This window comes from Corapipo altera, unplaced genomic scaffold (genome assembly GCF_003945725.1).
Source record: "Corapipo altera isolate COAL_440 unplaced genomic scaffold, ASM394572v1 271, whole genome shotgun sequence".
In the NCBI taxonomy this organism is placed as follows: Eukaryota; Metazoa; Chordata; class Aves; order Passeriformes; family Pipridae; genus Corapipo; species Corapipo altera.
The window spans coordinates 3,278,464-3,304,848 of NW_020884935.1; the positions used below are offsets into that span (position 1 = coordinate 3,278,464).

At 47.0% G+C, this 26,385-nt stretch overlaps 1 protein-coding gene across 5 annotated transcripts in view; it reads right to left on the reverse strand.

Annotated features, from left to right (window-relative positions):
• ACACA (acetyl-CoA carboxylase alpha) overlaps positions 1-26,385 on the reverse strand; it is a 114,459-nt gene that overhangs the window by 52,735 nt on the left and 35,339 nt on the right. For 2 of the 5 annotated variants that reach the window (XM_027660318.1, XM_027660317.1), the window contains 14 exons: positions 24,722-24,835; positions 23,134-23,247; positions 22,438-22,527; positions 21,878-21,996; positions 14,339-14,362; positions 11,833-11,976; positions 11,196-11,292; positions 9,766-9,873; positions 7,266-7,322; positions 6,907-6,951; positions 4,105-4,146; positions 3,294-3,509; positions 2,658-2,813; positions 42-245 (listed from right to left, as the gene is read on the reverse strand). In XM_027660318.1, coding sequence (XP_027516119.1) covers positions 42-245; positions 2,658-2,813; positions 3,294-3,509; positions 4,105-4,146; positions 6,907-6,951; positions 7,266-7,322; positions 9,766-9,873; positions 11,196-11,292; positions 11,833-11,976; positions 14,339-14,362; positions 21,878-21,996; positions 22,438-22,527; positions 23,134-23,247; positions 24,722-24,835 — 1,530 coding nt within the window. The remainder of the gene's footprint in view (positions 1-41; positions 246-2,657; positions 2,814-3,293; positions 3,510-4,104; positions 4,147-6,906; positions 6,952-7,265; positions 7,323-9,765; positions 9,874-11,195; positions 11,293-11,832; positions 11,977-14,338; positions 14,363-21,877; positions 21,997-22,437; positions 22,528-23,133; positions 23,248-24,721; positions 24,836-26,385) is intronic. The other 3 variants (XM_027660314.1, XM_027660315.1, XM_027660316.1) reach the window with 3 other exon arrangements.

Sequence of the window (26,385 nt, forward strand, 5' to 3'; positions counted from 1 at the left end):
ACATAATTTGCTCATCCAACCCTGGAGCCGGATGGATGTACCTGTCCCGTCCTGGAGTCCGTCACCTCCTTGTACAGGCTGATGTCCAGGTAATAGCCCGACTCGTTGGTCAGGAAGAGCCGGATGGGAATGGCCTTTCCCGTGGGCGTCAGGCGGATGTTGATCTTCAGCTCGGCCTGGAGGACGCGCAGCTTCCAGAGGCGGCTCCCGTAGCGCATCACCATGGAGCGCACGGACTCCTCGATCTGAAAACAGCACAAGGGTTTCCCTCATCACACACTGTCCGGCCTGCACTGGGGGAGGTGTCCCTGCCCAGGGGGGTTGGAACGAGATGGGCTGTAAGGTCCCTTCCAGATCATTCTGGGACTCTTTCTGGATCTGTCCGCTGCTCTGTGCCCCCTCCATCCCACTGCCGAAGGTCCTGCTCCAAGGGTAGCCCGGTGTGATGAAGCATCACACACCAGCATACATTCAGGGATATTAGGGGAGCTTGGTGGCCTGCCCCTTCTCATCCTAAGCCTCGAGGTGGGCAGGAACTCAGCCTGGGGACTGCTGAGGTAGTGGGACAGTACTGGACTGGGATGTTGTTAATAGAATTTTTCTAGTTGAAGATGAATTAATTGAAGAAGTCCACTAAAGATAGAGTTCAGTAAAGTCTGCTTTAGTCTTTAAATTAAAAATGGCAGGTTTTGCTCTCTTCACACTTCGCAAACATTAATTGGGGAAGCAGCTTCTTTAATGGGAAACATACTTGCGGAGGGTAAAAGAGTGCTTGTGAAAGTGCCTGTGTTAGGATCTGTTTGGACCTATTGGGATCTGTTAGTGCACTTGGGGCCCAGTTCTCCTGAAATCTCTGGAAAGCTCCAGAGCACTTCTGTGGGAACTGCAGAAGTCTGTGCTCAGCATCCCCACTCATCACTACTGAGAAACAAGAGATCGGGGTCATCCTCTCACCATGAATCCATTTTCCCACTCTTCAGAAGCCATGGAAGTGCCCAGCACATCAGTAATATTTGAATTTTTTAAAAAGAATTTTCTAAGTTCAAAATAACTCTCTGAAAACACAGGAAAAAATTCACGGATCTGAACCCGATTCACATCCCTCTTTCCTCATGGTTCACAGAATCTTTATGGTTGGAAAAGACTTCGAAGACCACCAAGTCCAACCCGGCACAGCACAGGTGCCTCTCCTTCACCTGCCTTCCCTCCCAAGGGAGGGCTCACACCTGGGAATTGTGGAATCCAGGGAAGCCAAATCCTTGGCCAACAGCTCTGTAGCACTTGTTTGCACAATAATCATGTTTCGCCGCCCGGGCCGCGCGGGGCTTTAAATCAACAAAGCAATTACCACTCGGAGCTGGGCCCTCTGCCGTTCCATTAAACTTCATAAAATACTACTGTGGGCAAAGCGCATATTAAAAGAAGGCAATTTATAGGCTGGTTTTAACATTTCTCCAAAAAAAAAAACCTCTCTTTTCTACAGCAGCTCAAGGAAAAGTCACGGTACGTATCCGAGGGCAGCCCAACTTCCAGGGCTGAACGTCCCAGCTTCTTCTGAACTTCCTGGGAACTAATGGTTTTGGATGTGCCCAGAGAGGTTTTATTCAAGAGTGATTTAAGCCACCAATTTTTAATCACGATTTAAAAGTCAGCAAGCAAGAGGGAGTTATTTTGATACCCAATTCATCTTTTTAAACTTTCAGTTGTTCTCCCAAGGAAAGGTCAACTCTCATCTTTGGGTACTCATGAACAGAATGTTGATTTCCAGCGAAATTCAGCTTTTACAGTTTATTTGGGCCTTTCTTTGTGGTGGTTCTGCTAAGCACAAACATGCTTTATGCCTAAACACTTTCATTAATGCATAACAAAGCTTAATGTTAATTTCTTTATAATGTTGATCTCTGTGGTTTTGTATCAGAGAGTGGAAATGAGGCACTTTTGTAGCTGAATTTACAGATTCTTTTTAAGGTCTGAATTTATCTCACGTTTTATTTGGATGAAATCTGGACTTCTGTAACAAACAGGGGAGCTTTTAGAGCTATTTCCTCATTAAAACTGTTCATCTCAAGCACACAATGAAAACATAAGTTTAGCTTCAAATACAAAACGTATTTTTAAGCACTGTTCCTCAGCTGACCCAGAGGAGGTGAGCTGTGCTGCTTGAAGGACACAGTGTTTCTCCACTAGAAATATAAGTAGCTAGTTCTGAAGTCTAACATGTAATATTTATTCATAAGTGGAAAAAAAACCCCAAAGCTCTCTTCCTTTGAGTGACTCTTAGGGATAGTCCTGTGCAGGGCTACAGGTTGGACTCATTGATTCTGTGGGTCCCTTCCAACTGAGCACATCCTGGGATTCTGGGATTCCTCACTGCCAAGCAGGTTCCTGGTGTGACACACACCAACTGCTTGCCTTAACTAGAGACATTAACAGTGTTCTTTCTGCTTTTGGAGATAAGTGTCCAAGGCCAGGTTGGACGGGGCTTGGAGCAACCTGGTCTAGTGGAAGGTGTCCCTGCCCATGGCAGGGGGTGGAACTGGATGAGCTTTAAGGCCCCTTCCAACCCAAACTAGCCTGGGATCCTACGAACAAAAGACCATTTAATTCTGGGAAGGGAAGCCCTGGAAAAACAAGCAGAGCTCGGGAGGGGGTCCCACCTTGGAGGGGTCCATGATGACGGTGGGCACGAAGTTGAGGAAGATGTGGTTGCAGTCGGTGCGCACGTTGGTGTTGTTGAACGCCACCTCCAGCTCATCCATGGCCTCCAGCAGCAGGCGCTCACCCTCGTTTTGCAGGTACTCAAAGGAGGCTTCCTGCCAGACATTGCCAACAAATTATTGACTTTCTACTCACAGATCACAGCCCAAGAACACAGGGATTGGAAAAGTGGGGAAGGATGTGATGGAGAGAACAGGGGTAAACATGGGTGTCAGCAGGATGTGCAGCCCTGAAGCAGATCCATCCCCATCATGGGGCCGGTGCTCCCAGTGCCTGGATTCCACATCTGGCTGGTTTGTGCCCTCGTTTAGTTCAGAGTAAATTTGAAACTAGACAGGGCAAACTACTGTTGCCTCAAAATCCACAGATTTCCAACTATCCACGTAAGCCCCTGAAAAACCTCCCCGAAACACGGGAACACCAGGACTTCAGAGAGATGGTTCTGCAGAACCACCACAGCACTCCACACAGGCAACACGTTCAGTTTTAATCTAAAACCTCCTGCAGGTTCCTAGGATAACCCCAGGTTTCATGCGCTGCCTTGGAAAGAGCCCTTGCCCAGGTGACAAACTCACCTTGGTCACCAGGTCCGAGTGCCTGATGATGGCCCTCACGAAGAACCTGTAGTCTGTCACCTCCGTGCCCACCTCCACCTTGGCTGCCCCCAGGTACAGGTGCATTTTGTGGTTGGCACAGGGGATGGCAGTGAGGTCGAAGTTCCGCATGCGGTTCAGCTCCAGCTGGAAAGCCAGAGCCGGCTCCAGGTGACGGTAAATCCGGTCCTCCTCGAACTGGAGGTACCGTGCAGGGAGAAGAGGGTGGGAAAGAGGAAAGGGGGTAGAGAGGGTGAAACACTGAGGATAAGAACTAGACAACGCCCCTTAGAAATTTCATATTTAGTCAAAAATGTAAAAATTCAAATGAATCCAACCCAGAGAGTTGACTTCTTACAAGAGCTTGGAGTGAGAGAAAAAGGGGGAATGGCTTCAAACTCAAAGACAGTAGGTTTAGATTGGATATTAGAAAGAAATTCTTCTCTCTGAGGGCAGGGAGGCCCTGGCACAGGTTGCCCAGAGCAGCTGTGGCTGCCCCATCCCTGCAAGTGTCCAAGGACAGGTTGGACAGGGTTTGGAGTAACCTGGGCTAGTGGGAGGTGTCCCTGCCCATGGCAGGGTTTAAGGTCCCTCCCAACACAAATCATTCTGTGATTCTGTGCAGACAGCAGGTTCTCAAGCTCAGCCTCCCCATAAAACCCTTTTTTTTTTCACAGAAACCAGAAGGTTTGTCTGATTCTATGGCCTGAATCACTGTCCTGCTTCCAAGAAGCAGCTACATGAAAGAAAGATAAAGCCAACACTTAGAGACAAGTATTGATATAGAACTTACCTTATCCCGGGCACGGAACGTGAAGAACTTTGGGAATTCCCTCTGTTTGAAAATAAAAACAACAGTGTTAGTCCTCCCAAAGTGGGCACTGATCTCCCCAGAGTGCCCACAGACATGCCTGGGGCTGCACCACAGCACAGGACATGACAGAAGTTGTTACCAGCTACTTTTTCAACATCACAAAGGTCGTTTAAAAGTCAAGTCACCCTCAAGATGACCATCAAGACAGCAGAGGTAGCTTAAACCTGTCTCTGCTAGTGCAACAGAGGTTACTTGATTGGCTTTAGATTATTATTGTCAATTATTAACTGACAACAACATGGAAGTGTCCAGACAGTAGTGGGAAAGGAAATTTTTTCTAGTTCTGTTATGATTAAGGTTCCCATGGAAATGTTTGGGAGCCATACAGAGATATGAACACTCTTATGGACACAGATGGACACAGCACAATGGTCTTATTCTACAGCTCTCTTCATACCATTACTGCTGGAAATACTTTCTTGCCAAGGAAAACTGTGAGTTGCAATCAAATAACTTTATCCTCCTGTGTTAAACAGCACCATAAAAATCCCCCAAATTCGATTGGGTTTCTCTGTTATTTTGTTGCACAGATAAAACCCTGGCAGGGGCTTGACAGTTTTGTGGCATGTTGTACAAGTCTTAGAAGAAGAGAGAAAGGCTAGACAGCATCCTTCTACCTGTCCTTCCAGTTCCATCCAAGCAAATCCATCCACTCCTCTGGAACTACGCTTTTCCTGGAACTTTTGTCAATGCTTTGCACCAAGGCGAGCACACCAGCTCTCTGTGCTAAAGGTGACCTGAGAGAACACACACAACCTGCCAGAACTGTCTTACTAAGCAAAAAAAGAAGGAATCTGACTTGGAGTCACCGAATTTCTGGCTCACATTCCACTGTCAATGAAAGATGGGCAACCCCAGCTCGAGTCAGTGTGACAAGCAGCAGCACTATATAAAACATCATTGGGCAACACAGATTTTAAGGCTAAAAGTAATATTCTAGTTAGTCATCTTCCTTCCCTCCCTATACAGAACAGTCCCCAAACCTCACCTGATGACTCTCAGTAGAGCAAAACAACCCGTGTTTGCCTGGAATGTGTCTTCCAGAGCAGGCACAAGAAATCCTGCCTGAAAATTCAGGCTCACCCAACGTACTCGTGGCCTGTGAGCACCAGCTGCACTCTAACAACCAACCACTTCCATGTTTCCTCTCTTCTCCTCCAAATCCCTCCTACCTGTCCTCCTCTGCACGCTGCCAGTTCCTCCTGCCACCATCCATGCTCATTCCATCACTAATGTAACTGCTTCCAAGGCATCTGAGCAGTGTGGTGGGCAAATATCATAATTAGATGTGCACACACACAAAAACCCTCAGTGCTCTGGTACCAAAATCCAAAAGAGTGCTCCATTTCCTAGGCAGAAGAATTATACCCCTGCTGTGTTCTAATCAACCAACCATCATCAAGACAATCAAAATAATTTGCCTAAATTAGCCAATCAAGACACCCTGCAAACCAGAGAATGCGAAAAGCTACAACAGAAATCATCATAGTTGATTATTATACTAATAATCACGTTAAAAACCTAATGAGATGAGGAAATTGGAAGCTTGCTGGAGCAACTCTCTATTACCTCAACATGCTGGGAACTAATTATATAGACTGTAATTAAAACAAAAACAAACCCAAGCCCAGGCCTGGCTAAGTTAATAGTTGGTCCAGTAATAAAGGGGATAGAATAGGAGACAGTAATAAAGACTGACACAGCAGATCCCAGAGGTGCTCCACAAACTTTGCAGACAGATGACACACCAGGCTGAGGAACCAGGAGCATCCCCACAGTCCATTGTGCTACACAGCAGGGCAGGGAAAACTTGGGAATGACTCCCTTTTGTTCTGTGCCTCCTTTTTGACTCTGACACATCCCACAGTACTTACTCAGCTACTCATATTTTTTCATTCCCTAAACAACCATTCAGTTCTCTAAAACTTCCTTTTTTAAATCTAAAACCTGGGTTTTCTTGCTTAAGGTCGCAAAAACTCTTCACAGAATCCAGCTTCCTACCTAAGCTGTTCACTGATGCATCTCTACTGTATTGTGAGCAATTCCCATGTGGTGACACCCACATTGGTTCAAAAACTGTTTTTGCTGACTTATAGACTAGTTTTCCCTTCATGAAGCTTCCTAAGCCAAGTGTGTTGAGCACAGGATTGATTTCTTGCACTTTCAAGACTCCTGACAACTTCCAGCATTGAGAAGTAGATACACAAGGGATAAAAATCTGTTTCACACCTTACATTGCCACCTTGAACAGGGTTAGACCAGCCCTGGGAAAGAAGTAATTCCAGCAGTGAGAGCATCAAACATTTCCTACCTCACTGGGGCACTCTGTGAAATTTAGCAAGTCTCTTTAGTTACTTCTCTAAGGGGTTTTAAAATCAGCAAGAAGCCGAAAGAAATCACCACCCTACATGAGAAATACAAAGATTTCAGTGGTATTTGCCCTTTAGAGTAGGAAACAGCACTGAAACACAGGGGATCTTTGGTAGTGTGGCATCCTGAGCTCAGCCAGGCAACGAGAGAGACTCCAGAACCCTCTGAATGCAACAGGGCAACACCTGGGTTAGCTGTCAGATGTCAAAATAAATACTTATACACTTCACTCTGACCCCAGTGCTGGCATTAAATGCCTGGCTGAGATCCAAATGAGAAGCCCAGAGTCCCTTCCGTGTGTCCTGGCCTCACGTCAGGAACACCACCGGGCTCCAGGCCCTTTTTACTTACATGGAATCTCTGATCCACCTCATAGTTGACCTGTTTCCTGAAGTCCTTACAAACGAAACACACAAACATAGGAAGAAAAAAAAAAAGCAGAAGACAGCTAGCAATTAGGATTAAATTCAAAAATGAATTAATTCAAGAATACAAGAGGTGTTAAGATTGCTTACAATTCATTGTTACAAATTCATTTTCTTAAGCGAATTCATGGAAACCATCTCAAATTTTAGAGGACAAAAACAGCGAAGAGAGAACTAAACACAGGTAATACAGCATTTAACTTGGGGAAAAAACACATCAGATGTCAATGGCACTATGAGCTAGAAATCAAAGAGTCCTGAGCATCATGAGAGATATTAAAATACCTTTTGTGCTACCAGGAAAGTCAGCCTCCGAATCCCGTGATCAATCAGGACTGATTTCTGTAAGAACAAGGATGGAATCAGGTGACTGGATTAGCAGAAAAAAACCAGAAAATTCCTCCACGAACTGGAAAAGCTCCACAGGTCCTCCTGACCCTGTGCTGTGAGTTCCTCGTCCACCTCAGTCTCCTCACAGCAAGGACTTCCCACCTGATGATTCTCCAACAGCATAAATACCCAAATCCATTGGATCTGAGCAGGCAAACAGCTAAATCCCAAGAACACAGAACTCCAGCTGAGCCTGACTAACCAGGAATGCAGAAGAGTCCTATCCAAGTCTTGCAGGAAACATCATTGTTCATTTGCCAAAGTAAATTGGGTGGGTTTTTTTTCCCCAAGATTACTTTTTGAAGGGAGCACAGTGTGGACACGGTAAAGCCATGGAAAATGATAGAAAATTATGGAAAAGGAGGTTTAAAGGACATAACCCACAGAAGTATGTAGCTCATACCTGACATTGGCACATGGACAGTCCAGATCAAGGACAGATCCAGGAAGGAGAGGGACTTTTTATAAGGGCAGAGAGGGACAGGAAAAGGGGCAATGTGTTTAAACTGACAATGAGCAGGTTTAGGTTGGATATTGGGAAGAAATTCTTCCATGTGAGGGTGGTGAGGCCCTGGCACAGGTTGCCCAGAGAAGCTGTGGTTGCCCCTGGATCCCTGCAAGTGTCCAAGGCCAGGTTGGACGGGGCTTGGAGCAACCTGGGCTAGTGGAAGGTGTCCCTGCCCATGGTAGGGGGTGGAACTGGATGAGCTTTAAAGTCCCTTCCAACCCAAACCATCCTTGGATTCCAGGATTCCACACTGCAAAGGTGTCACTTATTCTTTCCAAACAGGTGAAAGAATACCCATTGTGTTGCTGCTCCCTCAAATTCCACTGAGCCCCGTTTCAAAGGAGTGCTGCCACCAGTATTTGCCACACCACTGATCCTTTGAAGTGTTAAGATCTCATAATTCTCCTCTTTTTAAAAACTTTTTCCCCTTTCTCCTCCTTTTTCCAATTTAAAAGCGAAGAGCACAAAAAGAAACAAGAACTCAGCTCGAGCAGGAACAAACCAACCCCTCTCAGCACAGCCCGTTTCACTGAGGTTAAGCCCTCTGAAAACGAGCAGCAGTGACTATATTCATGGCAAGAAGAGGAAGAAAATAACTTTAATAATGCCATGATTTAAAAAGCAAAAATTGTTATTGCTTTTAAAATTCCACAAGTGGCAGACAATAACAGCAGAGCAACAGGATTCTGATTACATGGTAATAATGTGGGTCTCACAGCAAGGCCACAGCTATTACAGAGCGATTAGCCATCAGCACCTGGAGAAACTCCATTTCCACTGACTGCCTCAATCTCCTCCACAAGTCATTTACAAGTATATGATCCTAATTTCTATTAAAAAAACCACACACGACATGCTGGGACTAGAAGATTATTTGGACAATTTGGATCAACCTATTTGATAGTTTAATGTGGTTTGGGATTTTTTTTTTATTTCTTTTTTTTTTTATATTTTATTTCTTTCCTTTTATCCCCTCCCATAAAACGCCTGGAGCATGATCAAGCAGATGAGAAGCAGAACTAGTTTTAATTCTTAGGTTTGATTATTTTCTTTGCTTAAAGAGACAGGAAGCTGCAGAAGCCATGTGGATGCCAACCCCTCATTTCTGCAGGACATATTCCCACCTTCCACACTGGGAAGTCAGAAGTGCTCCCATAACCATTGCAGGTACCACAAATCCCAGTCCCTGATGGGATATTCACCTCCACAGGCTGGTTGAGTTCTTCACACCAACCAGAAAAGCAGGAAGACACCAAAGAGGACACAGGGACACTGTCCTCAGGCCAGGTTGTCTCACAACTGACCCAGCACTAACATCTGGGACTCGAAAGTGTATCCCACACTTGGAAGGAGCAACAGAACATGTCAAATCAACTCCACCCTGGGCCAGAAATATCATGTGAAATGGCATGCTCCATGCCAACAAGGACAATAAATTTTAATTGCATTAAGACTATCATGCTACAGACATAAAGGATATTTTAATGTCACTTTCCATGGCTCTTACTCATACAACAACTTGACAACCAGGAGAAGGGATACAGAACAGTTTTCCAGACCATCTGGAGATAGTTACTGAAGGTTGACCTGATGTGTTTGAAACCTTAAGGGTCTTTTATTCTTTCAAAAACTGAAGGGAATAACTCCTGACCTGACAGATTAGAAAGAGAAACAATGGTCTGATGGTTTCAGAAAGGTGTAGCTAAATCCAGTCAAAGAAGTGGGAAGGTTTTAGATGGGATAAATTAAGGATGTAACTGTTTTATCCCTTTGTTTCAAAAACAAACAAGAAAACCCCAAACCTATGTAACACATTGACTTCTCCTAAAGCAGACAGAATGTCCTGCACAGTCAGACAGACCCAGAGAGAGAATCAAGACAACTCACCTTGCTCTGTGTGAACTCCCTGAACATGGCAGCCAGTGTGTCGTCGTCGACGTCGCTGTCTGTCTTAATGGCAACATTGAGGATGTGGATGGGCTCCTCCCGGGAAGTCTGCAAGGGAAAGGAAATATTCCCCATAAATAAAGAGTTGACACAGCAGCACCTGAGAGTTCTCAACAGAGGTTCCCTAAACCCAGCTCTAAAACGGAGGTGCCCTGGTGAAAATGACCCCAGAGGAGCACATTGAAAAACAGGGAAAAGTGTGAGGGAAATCCTTGACCAAGCAGCCTCATAAATCTGCAGTTTCACAGAAGTCAGAATTAATGTCCACAAACAGCAAACTGGAGCTTCATTTGGAGAATGCAAGTCTGAGGGTCACCTCTGACCTGGGTAACCCCAGTGAGCTTCACTTGGCTGCAGACAGGACGCAGAGTCAGGGCCTCTCTTTAAAGATGCAGCACAAGCAGGACATTGGAGGACTCTGACATCAAGAGAAGTAACTAAATTAAGCAAATTCAAAGTGTGGGGACAAAGCAATGTGACTTTTCATACATAGAACAACATGAAATAAAGTGGAAGCATCAATTACATTAGAGGTCCAAGAAATGACAAATTTAGCTTTTAGGAGCCATTGGTTAACTGGAAAAAACTGAGTGTGAACAGGAAATTACCTTGGTGAAGTGAGGGGAATGTAAAGAGAAGGATCTGAGGACATTAAGGTTGACACTAATATTCTGCAACAAGGCTACAGTGCTTACACACATCAGGATCAATGGATCAGCTGAAAAACAAGCCCTTTCTGGACACAGGTTGTGTTCCAACAAAGCTTCCCACTGGGGGGGGGGCAGGACAGAGTCTGGAGTAGCTCTGTCTCTAAGGGAAACTGGCCTTCTATCCCTATGGATTATAAACCACCTGCTTCCTCTGCACCTGTTCTCCACACCAGTGCAAAAATTGAGCGGTTCCACTCAGCTCTTCCTCCTCAAAACAGTTCTCAGAGCGAGAACAGAAGGAAGAATCAGGATGTAATAATGTGACTGAGGGTGTAAGACAGAAAACACGGCAAGTCAGACTTAAGGCGGAGGCAGCTGAAGATGCATTTCGAGACCCTGATGCACAGAGGAGGTCTGGAAACGTAACAGTGGGTCTGAACTCTCAGTTACACTGCTGTGGATCCAGTAATTCTGCTGAGGCTAAAAGCTATAAACTGAATTTACGTGGAGAGTGAGAGACTAAGCCGCTGTTTTAGAACAGAGTTGGAAAATGACCACCTACTTCCAGTCACCTGCTGTGGAACAAGCAAACAAATCACACACATAAATACATAAAGCTCCCAACTCCTGCTTTCCAGCTGGTGAAAGGCATCCAGCCTGCAGTCCCTGCATGCTCCTGCTTCCAGCCCAGAGCAACTTCCATGGAATAAACCACCATACCTTGTCCTCATCGTAGAGGGAAGCGTGGCCAGCTTCGGGGAACGTGGGGCTCTGCGGGGGAGAGTCGCAGAAACAACCCATCACTTCATCAAAGATCCTGCAAGGCACCACAGGAGGATCAGTCACAACACACTGCTGCATCCAGCACTGACCCCGCAAATCCTGCTGCTGAGGGGGAGGGAGAGCAAAGGGTTGCTTCCCTTGGCAGGGCTGGACTCAAAGATGAAATTCCTCAAACCAACGCAGAGTTTGGATCGTCCAACGTTTGACAGAGACCTTGTGGGTGCAGGTTGAGGGCTCTGCTGGGGGGTCTGCCCGCCCCAGAAGGTTGGAAGCAAAAAGAACACCTCCTCCCACACACATCCCTGTGAACAGGAGCCTTAGAAGAAATCAGCCCATTTGGAAATGGTCTCCAATCAGCAGAAATCAGGGATGCTGATCCTTCTGGCTGCAAACTGCTCCTGCAGCAGCCAGAAACCGCAGTCAGCTCAAGGAGACAGACACGGGCACCCAAAAGCAAACAAGCTCAGGACCCAGTTTAAACCTGACTCCTGACAAAGCAATGACTGTGTCCAGTCCTCTCTGGGCCCAGGTAGGAAGTTGGCCACACAACCAGCCCTCCCCCTTCCCCACACACCTGACGAAGTCCTCGAAGGTGCGGAAGGAGACCATGCCCCCCATGCGCTGGCACGGCGGGGTGAAGGAGTTGTCCAGCAGCACGTCACTCACACTGGCCACGTGGACCATCCCATAGTGGTTGAGGTTGGAGGAGAAGGACATTCTAAACAGCAATCCAACAGGAGCACAGTTAGCAGGGACAGGGCAGGGAAGAACAGGACTGGAAGCAGATTTGTGCCTGTGCTTTGCCCACCAGTGTGGCTGTTTATCCAGGACAACTTGGATTCCCCAGCATGCCAGACCTGTCTCCTGCAGAGTCCCTGCCAGGCCTCTGGTGCCACTAATGCCCTTACCTGGATGTTGTCCCAATGTACAGGAACGCTTAGAGTTACCAAATAATGTTACAATCCCTTAAAACAGGCATTTCTCAAGGAGTTTCTTGAGATGGCAAATGAATTCTGACTATGCAAAGCTGAACTTATTTTTCCTCCTGTGTATGTGTTTTGCTTTACAGGTGGAATATGAGATAAACAGCAACAATTCTAAGCTCTGTCACTTGAAAGATTTAGTAAATGTTTACAAATTAACTTGAAGCACACCATGCTGTATTATCTTATTGATTCCATGATTTTCCTGATCACACTACAATTTACCCTCCTCGAATGCAGTGTGCTACAGTGACCTCTCCAAAACTTTCCACTGAACTGGGAAAAGTTGGGTTTTTCATAGTCTTATACTTGCATTTCTACCCTAAATAAAGCCCTGTGCAGTGCCTTCTGCTTTATCTAATGACCAAATTAATGTGCTCCTCCAGCTAATTGAATCCATAGTTTAATAAAATTGCTACTCCTCCTATTCATTTATTTTGCTCAGTTTTGGTTGCAGGTGGCAGGTGAGGAACACAAGCAGTTGGCCATGGATTTACCCCAAGGAGCAGGGAAGGAGCAGAGCTCCACAGTTACTGCTGCCACGCTCACATCTGAGATACACTGTGTAACAGCATCTCACACAGGACCAGTCCCTCATTTAGTGAGGGCCAATCCCTTATTTAATGAGGACTGGGACAGATTTCCACAGGCTCAGAGGAAGGCACTGAGCAAGACACTTCTGTTTCAAGCAGGAGCTCTGCTCACTGAAGGTCAGCATTCCTCCTGGCACAGAGCACAACCCTGAATGGACTAAAGCATCTCTAGTGACCAGAACTGGGGTTTGCCTTCTCTGCAAGAATCATTTCTAATTTCTGAGCTATGCTGCACACTCATCTTAATTCTCTGAAAGACTTCAACAGCTCCCTGCAACACGGTGAGAGCTCCAGGCCTGCTCTGAGGAGACACAACCTCCGAGCTGGCCCAGGGCAGAGCTCTGAGACACCCTCAGAGCCCCACACGGCCTCGCCTCACCCTCCCTGAGCCTGGGAACACGTTCACCAAGGCAACTTCTGTCCTGCCCAGCTGCTCCCACAACGGGAAAACAAAAAAAAATAAATCATGGAAGTGATTCAGCACAGCACATGGTGGCTCAGAGCTTGGGAAGTCAAAAAGAAGCTCAGCTGGTGTGTTGGATGAAGTGCCAGGGCCATCCACACACACCCAGGACCTCGCTGAGTGTGGCTGACACAGCTATTTACCAGCTTTACTGAGATTTCCTTCTTTCCATGTCCCAAAACCACTGTGATATGGCCCTAAATATAGTGTTAACAAGCTGAAAGTATCATCAGTGTGATTAATAGCTCTCCATGCTTAAAGTCACTCTGTGTTTCCACAATTTATCTCTGATTAAGACCAGTGAGACTTCCGAGTCCATTTTTACTATTTGTCCCTAAATAGGCTTGTAAGCAGTAATAAATAATAGGTATTCATATTTTGAAAGGGGGAAATTTTTCAGGACATGCCTTGGTGTACATTTCTTACAACTAAAACAAAAACTACCACAGAACAGGAACTAAACAAAAAAAGACAGCAGACGTTCTTCACGTATTATTGAAAACAAGAAATAACTTTTCATCTGAGACACGGGAGGAAAAATTAGCATCCAAACCACAACAAAACATGCTGTCAGCTGTTGGAGATGTAGATTCATCTATGGTGTGAGGGAGGTGAAACAGCCTCGACAAATTCTTAGCTACAGACAAGAAACCAGGGTAGCAACAGGTTGGGCTGGGAGGAACTGCCTGGGTCACTGTGATACCCTGCCAGAGGGTCAACAGCTCAGAATCCAGTGCCAAAAGAGACCCTAAAAACAGCAGTTTGCTGTGTACCAATACTGCAGATGAGCTGAGTCACCCAGCAAACTTAATTTCAAAGATTGTTGCATGCAAAGATTTTTTTTTTTTAAAAATGGTAAAGGAGAGCTGAAAACATGTTTTAGACAAAAGGAGAGGAGAAGGGAAGGAAAAGGAAGAGTTATGGTTGAGTTTCCCAAGTAAAGAGAAGGGGCACTACAACAAAACATGTTAAAACATTTAGGATTAGGCTACTTCTTTCTAGTCTGTCTTTTGAAATTTTAAAAGATGACAAGTACCGTACCTGTTTAGCGTGGGGATGTTCCCTCTGTAATCAAACAACCACAGTTAGTTACAGACTGGTTAGTGAAAGCCATAATAAAGAACCATCATCAAGTTGATGCACAGACGAGCAACAACTTTACAATTGACTGACCCCCAGTTTCTCAGCTTTCAGGGAGAATTCACTGTCAGGGGCCCTGAGGAGGTTCCACCGCCCGACCTCGCTTGCCATGGGCACGAGCCAGGCCATGCAGAAAACATGCACATCATAAAACACCCCAGGAAAACACAGTGGGCTTGCAAGGTACCCCCATGTTCTTATTCATCTTTTATGGTCCCCACTTCAAGCCCTTTGCACACACCGAGTCAGCTCCACAAAGCAAGACCAGAAGGGAGTTTGCACTCCCTGACAGAACAGCAAACAGCAGAGATGCAAAAAAAATGACCATCTCACACAGGAAAAATTGCAACAGGTTCAGGAAATCCAAGCCAAATCCTCCTTGCCAAACCTCTAGGCTAAGCAGCAGCCCACGCACCGGCTCCCACAAGGCAGGAATAAAACAAAGACACACAGCACCGGGCAGTAATTTGCATTTTCAGCATTCAACACCAAAAAGAACAAGCTTAAGGCTAAAAAGAACAAACTTCAGGAAAATTTTACCATTCCCTTTATAACATCAGTCCAGCTCTCCACATATCTGCGTGCTGACCAGGGCTTAGTGATGCACACAGGGCAGAGGGGAGTGAGGGGCACGTTTTCACAGCAGCAGAACAGCCCAGCCCACAGCAGGTACAGCCAGGAGAGCATGAGGTGGGGTATTGCTCCATGCAAGATGGAAAAACTGGCATGCAAACCAGTAAAGATTAAATTGGAAAAAAAAGAAATCCATGCACACAGGATGCTTGTGCAAAGAGATGAGCAAGCATGAAAAGATGGAGAGTTTGAGGAGCACATAACTGGACAATCCCCCTCCCCTTCACTGCAGAAACCTGTAGGAGATCAAACCACAGACTTTCTTGACATCCTTGACCATAGCAAGACCCCAAGTTACTGGGCATGAAGTCTTAGTATTTAATGGCCAGTGTATCCCCATGGTCACACTGTTAAATATCTTGTCTGGCCCTGGTCCTGTCCCAAACTGGTTTTGTCACAGCAGAGTCACGTTCGCTACAGAGTGGGATGTTTGGTGCATTACTGGTAGGGGCACAAAAACATCCCATAATCTCTTTAAGTCATACAGGAGAAAGTAAAAAAAATTACCTAAAAACATATCTCTTAAGTTAAATAACACAAGAATTTAATTGAATTTGAGGCAGTGGAGAGGGACATGGTGCTGCAGAGCCTGTGCTCAGGACCAAAGAGGCCAGAAGGCCTCAGGGGGTTGGGGCTATTTTTTGAGCTTGGCAAGTAGTGGGAAAGCTGCATGTGATCTACTTCAGTCGGAAAAAATAGTCTGGAGAGGACTGGCAGTTCCTACCCCCGGCAGGAACGCTCGTGTAGTCGTCCCTGGAACGCTGTCAGAAAACAGGGAGAGGAAAAAACAGCGTAACAAATGTTCACTTCAGCCTCAGAAAGGGCACCCTGGTGCCATGCTCCAGGAACTGCCTCCAGACACTCAGGATGGAGCTGAAGGGACTGTGGCAGGAATGGCATGAAGGAAAACAGGAGATCCAGTGGCTGGAGATGGCAGGGAAAACGGAATAACAGGTTTCAAGCTGCTCACTGTGAGGCTGGCTTCATATCTACAGGTTATCACATCTTTGGGGGCTTTTCCTAACAGGAGCTAAAGAAGGACATGGAACTGTTGGAGCAAGTCCAGAGGAGGCCACAAAGTTGCTGAAGGGGCTGGAGCACCTCCCCTCTGGAGGCAGGCTGGGAGAGCTGGAGTTGTTCATCCTGGAGAAGAGAGGGTTGTGTGGAGACCTCAGAGCCCCTTCCAGGATCTGAAGGGGTTACAGGGGAGCTGGAGAGGGGCCTTCATCAAGAACTGGAGTGACAGGGCAAGGGGGAATGGGGTCAAACTCAAAGAGGGGAAATTTAGTTTGGATACTGGAAGGAATTCCTCCCTGTGAGGGTGGGGAGGCCCTGGCACAGGTTGCCCAGAGAAGCTGTGGCTGCCCCATCCCTGCAAGTGTCCAAGGCCAGGTTGGACGGGGCTTGGAGCAACCTGGGCTAGTGGAAGGTGCCCCTGCCCATGGTAGGGGGTGGAACTGGATGGGCTCTAAGGTCCCTTCCAACCCAAACCATTCCATCCTTCTGTGTCAGAGCCCCCCGGCAGCACTGGGGGTGACATGGGCACAGTGATGGGGCAGTGCTGGCCCTGCTCCCCTCAGCCCCCTCCCCGGAGCTGACCCCAGGCTCACTCACTTGCTCACCACACCAGCCCCAGCCCTTCTCCTCATCTCTCCTGAACTTCCAGAAAGGTCCTTCTTGGCCGGGGACGCCGATCCTCACCAAGGATCTGCTCCACACCGATTCCAGCTCTGCTGTCACCATCACTCCTGCTCACCCCCACCATGCACCTCCTGGGGACTCTCAGTCTGGTTCTCCTTGCCCCCCTTTTCTTTCTTTTTCCCTTTTTTTGTCTCAGACAGGAGCTCTCTCTCCCCCCAGACCACGGCCATGCATGTGAAGCCCCGTGGGCGAGCTCCAGCTGCCAGCGAGTGCCAGCGCAGGGCAGAGCTTTTGAAATGAGGCAGCAAAGCAGAATCAGCTCAATAACCCACTTGTAGTTATTAACAGCAGTACCACAGGAGAAAGAGCAATTCCACTGGCTCTGACCAGTGCCATTCCTCTTATGTTTCTTCATTTCTGTTGAAGAATCTAACCAGAAGGCTGTGAAACATGCCTCAAACCACACATTTTGATTGGGTTTTTCCTCTCCCTCTTTCTTTCCTTATTCTTCTGCTCCCTCTGTGATTCAGCCAAGCTGAATCTGCTACTGAAGTCCAATTTGCATAAAATTATCGTCGTTCCATTCAGTTTGCTGCCCCTTCCACAGCCCCTTCTTTGCTCTGCTGGAAGATGTTGCCCTTTCCGAAGCAGGCAAGCCAAGGGAACAGCAGCACGTTACTGCTGCCTGCTGCCTAATTAACATCAAACCTCAGCACGGAGCTGCAGGGATTTACAGGTGTCCTGGAATCATTTTCCCCTCCTCCCTCCCGATGCAAACCAGTCTCTCACAACAAGGAGGGGACCTCGGGCTGATACCCCACGAGTTATCCCTCTGGGGCTCTGGGTACGGTCAGAGCCCACAGCAGCACAGCTGGCTCACTCCTGGCATCCAAAGACTGATGCAAGAGGCTGTTGTAGCAACTAGTCCACAGAAAATGCTCCCATTTTGTCAGAAATTCAATTATTATGGGTACATAATTGTAAAATTATAGTAGGAAGGAACTCACACACACTGCTTTAAAGTGTAAGCAAGTTCTGGAGTTCTTAAAAAAGCACTGTTTGGGAAACAGGGGTATTTAATCTGGCTTTCAGCCTTCCAAATGGTTTCTACCTGTAAGTTAAGGAAGAGGCTGACAAAAAGGAACAACTAAAATATCCCATAGATGATAAAACATCAAGAGACAGCAAAGGAGAGATCATGCACCACGCTTAAGCCTTGAGATCAGCAACATCCAAGTCCAAGGAGGGCGACAACAAACATCCACAAGCACAGAGAGAGGAGATTCTGGGCAAAACCAAGCACATGCTGGTTGAGACATTTATACTGATGGAGATACCCTTGGACAGGGCTCGGAGCAGCCTGAACTAGTGGAAGGTGTCCCTGCCCATGGCAGGGGGTTGGAACAAGATGGTCTTTGAGGTCTTTTCCAGCCCAGCCCATTCTATGGTGTGCTGGTGTGAGACATCTTGTTTATCAAGTTTCCGAAGTAAAACTTGCTTTAAAGCTAAGCAAGCCCATTATCAAAACCTAAAGTCTTCACCTGCAGTGCTAAAACCTTCCTTACTTCCTCCTTCCAATGGCACATCCTGACCAAGTTCCCTCAGGGCACCTCAAGGCCAAGTGTGGTAGTTGGGGGTGGCACATGGGACAAAGGGAAGGTGTGGGCTCAGTGCCCACACGGATTGGGAAGGCATGGCTGAGGCACCAGGGAGCAAAACTAGCTGGATTATACTTCAGTTTCCTTTGGGGCTCAACATATCAGAAGGCAGAGCCCTGTGGCATCACTGCCATACCCAAAAATAAAGGTATATCCAGCACCTCTAAGTCACCTTGTCAGCACCTGTCCTAGCATCTGACACAGGGAACACATTCACCTCAGAGAAAAACAGGGATCTGTTTTGTGGGAACACGTTTACCTCCGAGTTCTTCCCCTCTGATCCTCCAGGATCTGCTACTGGGGAAGGAGAGATCAAGGGAGCAGCTGCACACCCTGGCCAGGGGAACGTGGGGAGCTGGAGAAAAAGGGATGCTCTGGGAGGAGCAGAGCAGCTCCAAGAGCTGGCTACAGCAGACAATGTCCCAGTTTAATTTAAACCTTACAGCTTCAGACATAAGAAAGGTTGTTGGAAAGCAGGAGAGGAGAAGGGATTAGAAGAAAACACTTTTGTTGAGAAAGCACTATAATTCCCTCTCCTCGACACACAATGTTTCTTTGAACAGAAGATTTTAAGCTAAGATTAGGCAAGGCCTGTTTCGTGTGCTGAACACTTCAGAAAGGCCTTTCAGTGTCTGTCACCTGGGCTGCCACCCTCACAAAGGCAGCTGAACTCTCTGAACACCAGTCAATATTCCACTCGCTTCCCATCTCAGCAGGGCAGGCAGAACAAGAGGGAAGCAGAGAACAGCTCCAAACAGGGCTCATTTCTTCCTCCCATCTTTTCTCCCCAGGACTCTGGCTGGCTCAGAGAGGCAGGTTATGCCAAGGCAAGAGCTCTGCACACAGCAGTTGTTGTTTGCAGTACCCTCTGCAGCATGGAGCCATTGGCATCCCGGAGATCCCCTTGGATCGCCTGCTCCAGATTGGATTTCTGCAGCCGCTCTGCTTGGAGAGGGCTCACAAACTCCATTTGCTGCCAGATGGTGACACTGCACTGCTCATCTGCCCACAGTGGGCAGAAGGAATGCTGCTTGGATCTGGGAAGCCCTCTGTGATTTCCATTAGAAGCTGTTTTCCTCCCTAGGACTCTCCCTCGCCGTCGGGATCGGGGTGGATTATTACAATAGGATGTTTTCTTTTAAACAAGTAATTCCCCAAACAGTTTCTGCCCACAAAACCCACCAGGAGCAGGTTGCATTTCAGTGACTTTGTCAGCAGATTTAACACTTTTTTTGTCCTCTCTGCTCCCATTTAAAGCTTTCCTGTGGGCAGCTGATGGAAATCTTTCCGTGGGCAAAAACACAAAGTCTGAGTCCAAGCTGTGATCAGGCAGCTCAGAAGTAGTGACTGGGATTGTTTCTGTCACAATTAAGTAAAGCCATAGCTGGGTTAAATACCAATAAAAAAAGAATTTAAATATAAATTCATAAATTTAATTAGAATTTAAACCATTATCAGTTTGCCATTTTCTCTACATGAACATTTGCTTCAGTAAAATTCAAGCTCTCAAAGGTTCACAGAAATCTGACACAAAAGGGACCAGGGTTTAAAAATATCTAATAAAGTGCTGAAAAATGTGTGGCATCATATAACAGCAGTTCCAAAAGTGAATGCTCTCTTAAGGGCTCTGTGATATCTGCTCCTGGTTCACCAGCCCTGCAGAGCCTCAAGGGGCATTTTGGGATATTTTGGCTTTGGGGTTTGCCCTTGGAATGCATTTTCAGCTTTTCAGTCTAAAAGTTCATGCTACAGAGATACAGCAAAGCACGTGATGAACACAGAATATGGTCAAAAACAACAAAAAAGACATAAGCAGGACAATGTCAGAATTTTGGGATTTCTGTGTCTTGGGTTTAACACCAAGGGTGCCTTCAGAGCTCCTTAAATCCACACCCTCAGCCCCTGGGCACACAACAGCCACGCCAGAGGGAGAGCAAGAAGCTGCATCAAGCACCAGGAGCCAGAATCATCACTGGCAGGTGGAGGCACCTCAAAGGAGCAGAACCTGCCTCTTCAGGTGGTGAACAGGCCCCCGAAGCTGCTTCCCTCTGCACAAGGGCTGCGATGCATTTGTCACCCCTCAGCAGCACCGATGGCTGAGGAGCAGAACTGAGCTCATAACGTGGTCCCAGCCCGTTCAGTGCAAGGGGAGAGGAGACTGGAGGACAAAGAGCTGTTCCTGGAGCAGGAACAGTTCTCTCCCAGCTGACCTTGTCAGATTAAGCGTGTGCACAGAACAGGGCAGTGGGCAGCATGGGCAGGCCAAAAATCCCCAAGCAATAAAGGTAACTGAGGCCAGCAGAGAAGAGATGGAGAAAGAACGAGGGGGGAAGAGAGTATTATGAAGGGGTACTAAAAATAGTATGCAATTATTGACAAATATTCCAGAAATGTAGGAACCAGATGAGCCCAAACTCATGTCCTGTCTGCAGCAGGAGTGGTTGGTGGGGTTGGCTGGGGACAGCCATTCATTTCCAGCAAACCAGGTCCTGAAAACCATTTCATGAAAGGTACTGATGGATTCGCAACGAAGCGAGACCGGACCCCACCAAAAATAAAATCGGGAAAAAGATGCTTGGAAACAAAGGAGGGAAAGAGCAGCGGTGCAGGAGCAGCACAGACCAACAGTGGCACCCGGTGGCCGCGGGGCCTCACTGCGGCCAGCACAGCCAAACATCAAATATCAGCTAAAACCCCCTCCTGAGTGAGAAAACACAGCGACTGACTGACCTGGCAGATGCTGGAGAAGCAACCTGGTCTAGCGGAAGGTTCCCTGCCCATGGAACAAGATGATCTTTAAGGTCCTTTCAACCCAAACCACTCCATGACTCAATTATTTGATTATTCTCTAAGTTCTGATAAGCGAGTTTTCTTTTTTTAAATGCACGAGAGATGCCACCCTTCTCTAGACAGGGCAGCAAGAGTTGATGCTTTTGGTTGCACTCACGAGAAATGCAAAATATTGACTAAAAACCAAACTATGTCAATTCCAGCATTTTATACAAAACACTCAAACGTGCATCTTGGTCTGCTCCAAAAAAACATATGCTACAAAAGATGTCACCTTATCCAGCAAAGCCAAGGGGGAAAGTAGAGTCAACATAAACAGAAAGGGCTGGCAGGAAGGGGACAGAGGCTGTTTGACTGTTCTGTATTAAAGTTCTGAGTAACTGATTATTCTGTCTGGAACTGTATCTTTTGGAAGGCTTGGGATTCAGCCAGGACTGATGTTCTGGAGATAAGTTACTACCCAAGCTGAAGTTAAAAATCAGAAAACACATGAAAACTGTATCGTATTTAAATGAATCCAAACTGCACAAACTACAACCTCCAGCTCCTGAAGTTTTAAACAACTCAGGAGAAGGAACTGGGTAAAGAAATTTATGCATATTTGAGGCACTGGGGTTCTCCCTTTCTCCACCCATCCTATTGCAAGTTATCTTTGGCAAGGCAGGATGAGCCCCTCACAGAGCTCCAGCTCCAAAGGCACCCGAAGACGGGATCTGACCTGTTGGGGTGGGAGGTGGGCAGCATGAACTGGAACTCCACCACGCAGGTGTTGTCCTTCAGCTGGCGGTGCTGGACACTGTTCAGCTCGTAGGCAATGTAGGCCCTCCGAACATACACCTGGGGACAGAGAGGCTGCATCAACCCCACCCGGCTGGGGAAGCAGAGGGAGAAGGCAAATAACACACCAGAGACTTCAAAAATATTAAAAACCAAACAGGTGCCTCCAAATGAGTACCTAGATAGAAGTCTAATTCAACTGAGAATTTGAAGTTGTTCTTTTGAGGATGGCCAGTCTGGGCAGGACAGAACAATCAGGATTATGACCCCATCCTCTGACAGCAGCTTCATTTCTCTTTTCAACCACCTCAGACCTCTTCACACATAGATAGCTTGAATTTGAAATTTCAGTCAATTATGAACATTAATGCTGTTAAATGCCAGGCTCCAAGTGTGCCCCATTCCACACGACCTACAGTTCTCCTGATCTTGCAGGGTAACAGTGCTCAAAACCATAGAAAAATTAAAAATACTCATTTTTTTCAATGGGAATAAACTTACCTCCAAAGCTGCCATTCTTACCACCTGGTTAGTGTGGTAGAAAAAGTTGGGGAGCACATCAAAGATGGATGTTTCGGATAAAATGAGTTTCTGGAAGAGATCACATTAGGCAGGGATTTAAAAGAGAACCATCTTGCAAACAGGGCCAGGCAAAAAATGAAAAACCCCAAATCAAGTCTGACTAGCTCTGATTTCTAAGCTTTTCCCTTTGTTCATCAAGGATGATGAACTTTTTATATTAAATCAGAGAATATCTGAAGTTGGAAAGGACTCATAAGGATCACTGAGCTCCTCACAGGACCACCCAAAGCTAAACCACATGATGAGCAGCTCCTTGAGCTCTGGGCCACGATCACATCCCTGGGGAGCCTGTTCCAGTGCCCAACCCCCTCAGGTGAAGAACCTTTTCCTAATGTCCAATCTGAACTTCCCCTGGCACAGCTTCACTCCATTTCCTCGTGCCTGGCGACCAGAGAGAGATCAGCACCTCTCCTCCGCTGTCCCCTGAGTAGACTGTCAAGAGGTGATTTCGATATCGGAGGAGGAACGAAAACAAAACAGGGGGCAAAAGCTGGAAACCAGACCAACACCATTTAAAGCCACAAGGACCTTGGGACTAGAGGTGAGATTTATTACAGAGACATGAAGATGAGCGAGAAGAAAGCAGGGGAGCGAGGAGAGGAGCGTGGGAGGTACCTGCAGGTTCTCGATGCAGAACTGGTGCCCGTACATGTCGATGGCCGACAGGAAGATGGACTCGACCTGGTTGTGCCGCAGCTCGTAGGAGGGCAGGTGGGAAGCGATGAGAACCTGGAAAACCACAACCACGAGGAGTGTCAGTGAGAGGAGCCACGCTGGGCCATGGGCAGGGGGCTCCATCCCTGAACCGCTCCACTCCACCCCTGAAGAGGCGACCGGTTCCTCCCGGGAATTCTGCGGCACCTGGGGGATGCTGCAAACTCCCTCCTCTCCCCAGCCTCATTTGTTTATCCACTCTGTTTGTATCATTGGCAATTCCCCACAGAGAAAGGGAACAGCTTCAATCAAGTTCCATCAGTGCATGTGATTTAGCAGTGCAGAGCAGTCCTGGGGATTGCTGGGCCGGCTGTTAATTGGGAAGCAGAGCTGGCAGGGAGCAGCTGTGGGAAGGCCCACGCAGAGCTCTGGAGCAGGGGAGACAACAGACACCAGTGCCAGGTATTAAATACCCAACATGAAGGATGCAGAGATAGAAAAGGGAAGCATCTTGCAGGGAAAATGAAGTGAAAGAGCAGCACAGGGACTGCAGCACCCTCCCCAGTTGCTGCAGGAGAGGTTCAATAACAGAATGGTTCAAGGACACAAACACAACCCTGAAGGAAACAGAAGGTCACTGAGCAGCTTCAAACACCCCGTTCATTTTGAGTAGTCAAGCTAAGAAATGAAAGGAGAGATCTCCAAAGTGTCAGCTTTCCTGCTTTAGACTTTTAGGCTGGAGATAGGGACTGTGGAATGAGAGAAGTGATCAGACTCTGGGGTCAGCATTACCACGAAAACACTGTGCCCTCTCACCCCTTCCTGCAACAGAGGAAGAGTTAAAACCAAACTGCTAAAGAAGAAGCTCAAAGTAATATCTGTGTGGCCACATAACATTTAAAATTAGTTCTGCACTAGACTCTCAGAACTGACGGTATCAAGAGTTTTTCCAATTATTTTCCTGTTAAAACAAAATTCACAAAATGCAACTCAAAAGCTGGAAGAAATCAAAAGACCAAAGTAATCCTTTGTGATAATTCCTTAGCAGCTGCAAAGAACATCTGGTTCTTGTGTAAATGGCTCTCTGTCCTCTGCACACAGGGATCCACAATTGTAAGGCAGCTGAGGAACATGGAGAGCATGTCCTTGCTGTTCCTGCACAATCCAGGCAGCCTGCGCTGGTCGGTTTGCAGATGACAAAGCCACCAGGAGCCACAGTGACCATGTATTTCCACCTCCTCTGTCACACAAACCATGGGCTACTCCCAATTCCCTCCTGTGTGAGCCAGACAAAACTTTTTGGAGGAGCAGGGACAAAGGAATGTACCTTAACTTTAAATATTACAGTGACTGGGAATCCACTGCAGTCTTAGCCTGTCACCACAGTCAATCACTGGTTAATGAGCTTCACTGTCAAAGCTGCTCACAGTATCTACTCTCTCCATTTGCACAGTAATCAAAACAGACTCCCCAGAAGGGTGAGCTCCAGGCAGGAACAGTTCCACACTGAATCAGGGATCAGCTGGGATTGCTGGACACACTCCCTTACCTGCCGTGCCCGCAGGGCCACCTTGGCATTGGTCGTCTTGCTGAGCTGGGTCAGCTCTGTCAGAATATTGATCAGCTCATCTGTCAAGGTGGGGTCACGGCCACAGAGCTGGTCCTGGCAATGAACAGAACAGGAAATTATTAGAACGAGGGAAATCATCTTCCATCCTCCCTCAAAGGAGTTCAAGCCTGGAATACAGACACACAACAAAACCAAAGAGCATAACTGCCAGTGTTAATGCTGTTCCAAAACTCTTCTGAATTCTTCCATTCACTAAAATGCAAACAGTAAAGACTTCCTTCCAAAAATAGTTTTGATTTCCACCATGAATAATCCCACAGTCTTTGACTCTTCTTCTGAGCCTCCCACTCCCAAAGCTGGAAACCCTCTAGGAGCCTCTAACGTGTTCCTTCCACACAGCACTTAACAGCTTGTCTTGGTAAATTAATCATAGGAGGGAAATGTGAGATGAAACAGGAATTTGCCACGAGAAAGAGCTGATGCCTTAAAGTTTTAAGATATTCTGAACACCTACAGTCCAGAAAAGGCCCTTTGAAGATCCAAGAAATAGAAAAGTATAAGAGGAAACCTCTGTGCAGCAGGTTAGATAGATAAGCCTGTCAGGGAAAATAAAGTAAAAACCAAACACAAATAACACAAGTCCCATAGACTGACTGACAAGAACAACTCATGAGATTCCAAAGCTAAAGAGCTTTTCCCCCACATTCCTCTTGATCCCTTTCTCTCTGACCCCACTCAAGCAGAATGGCACCTCTAGGAACAATGACACAGGTCTCTCAGGGAGAGACCCAAATCCCTCTGATTAAAAAAATCTAAGCTCCTAACTCTGATCAGGTTGCTGTCCCCTCCTAACCAGTCTTGGGTCAGCAAACATTGCAGTGATTGCTCCCAAAGAAAGTTTTGTGCATTTATCCACTCCAGGACACTGTGGGAATTCACAGTGAATAATTCAAGAACTGCCTTGGTCGGATTTGAAACACAAATTCCAGGGTGTTGTAATGTTGGTGCTCCAGGTAACAGAAATCCGATAGGACACGGGACTCCTGCCATGCCACCAGCCATTCCTCCTGCATAGAGCAGCCAGTTAAGTACAGAAAATGAACATACAACAACAAATCACACCGTATTTCAACAAATATATGAAGGATGAAGTAGTTCCCACCCTGCCTTAGGAGCCTGCTGGCTACAAAAGGTGAATGATGGCAGCACAGCACTATTACTGAAACCATCCTCGGAGCCGCTTGTTAGTAATGGATTCCTGGGACACATCAATAACAGCCACAGAGGCATTGAGCTACTTGGACATGTCGCTGCCCCTGGACAAACTTAACCCACCCCACAGAAACATCTTGGCCACCCATAAAACACCACAGCCTCCACCATGGTGACACCAAACGTGCCACCGGCTCCCTCGGACGTGAAGAGTCAGATGGAAGAGGAATGACCGTCGTTTGTTTCACAGCATGTCCTGAAACTGAGGGAAAGCCAGCTGTGCCATGGGTGACCAAAGGCACATTGCCCCTCCTGAGCCCCTGTTCCCACTCCAGAGAAGTCCCTGTGACACCCATGAGGGCAGACCCCGTGGCAAGGCGGCACCGCGCTGGCAGCGGCCACTCCAGCAGCACTCGGGTCACCCAGAAGGG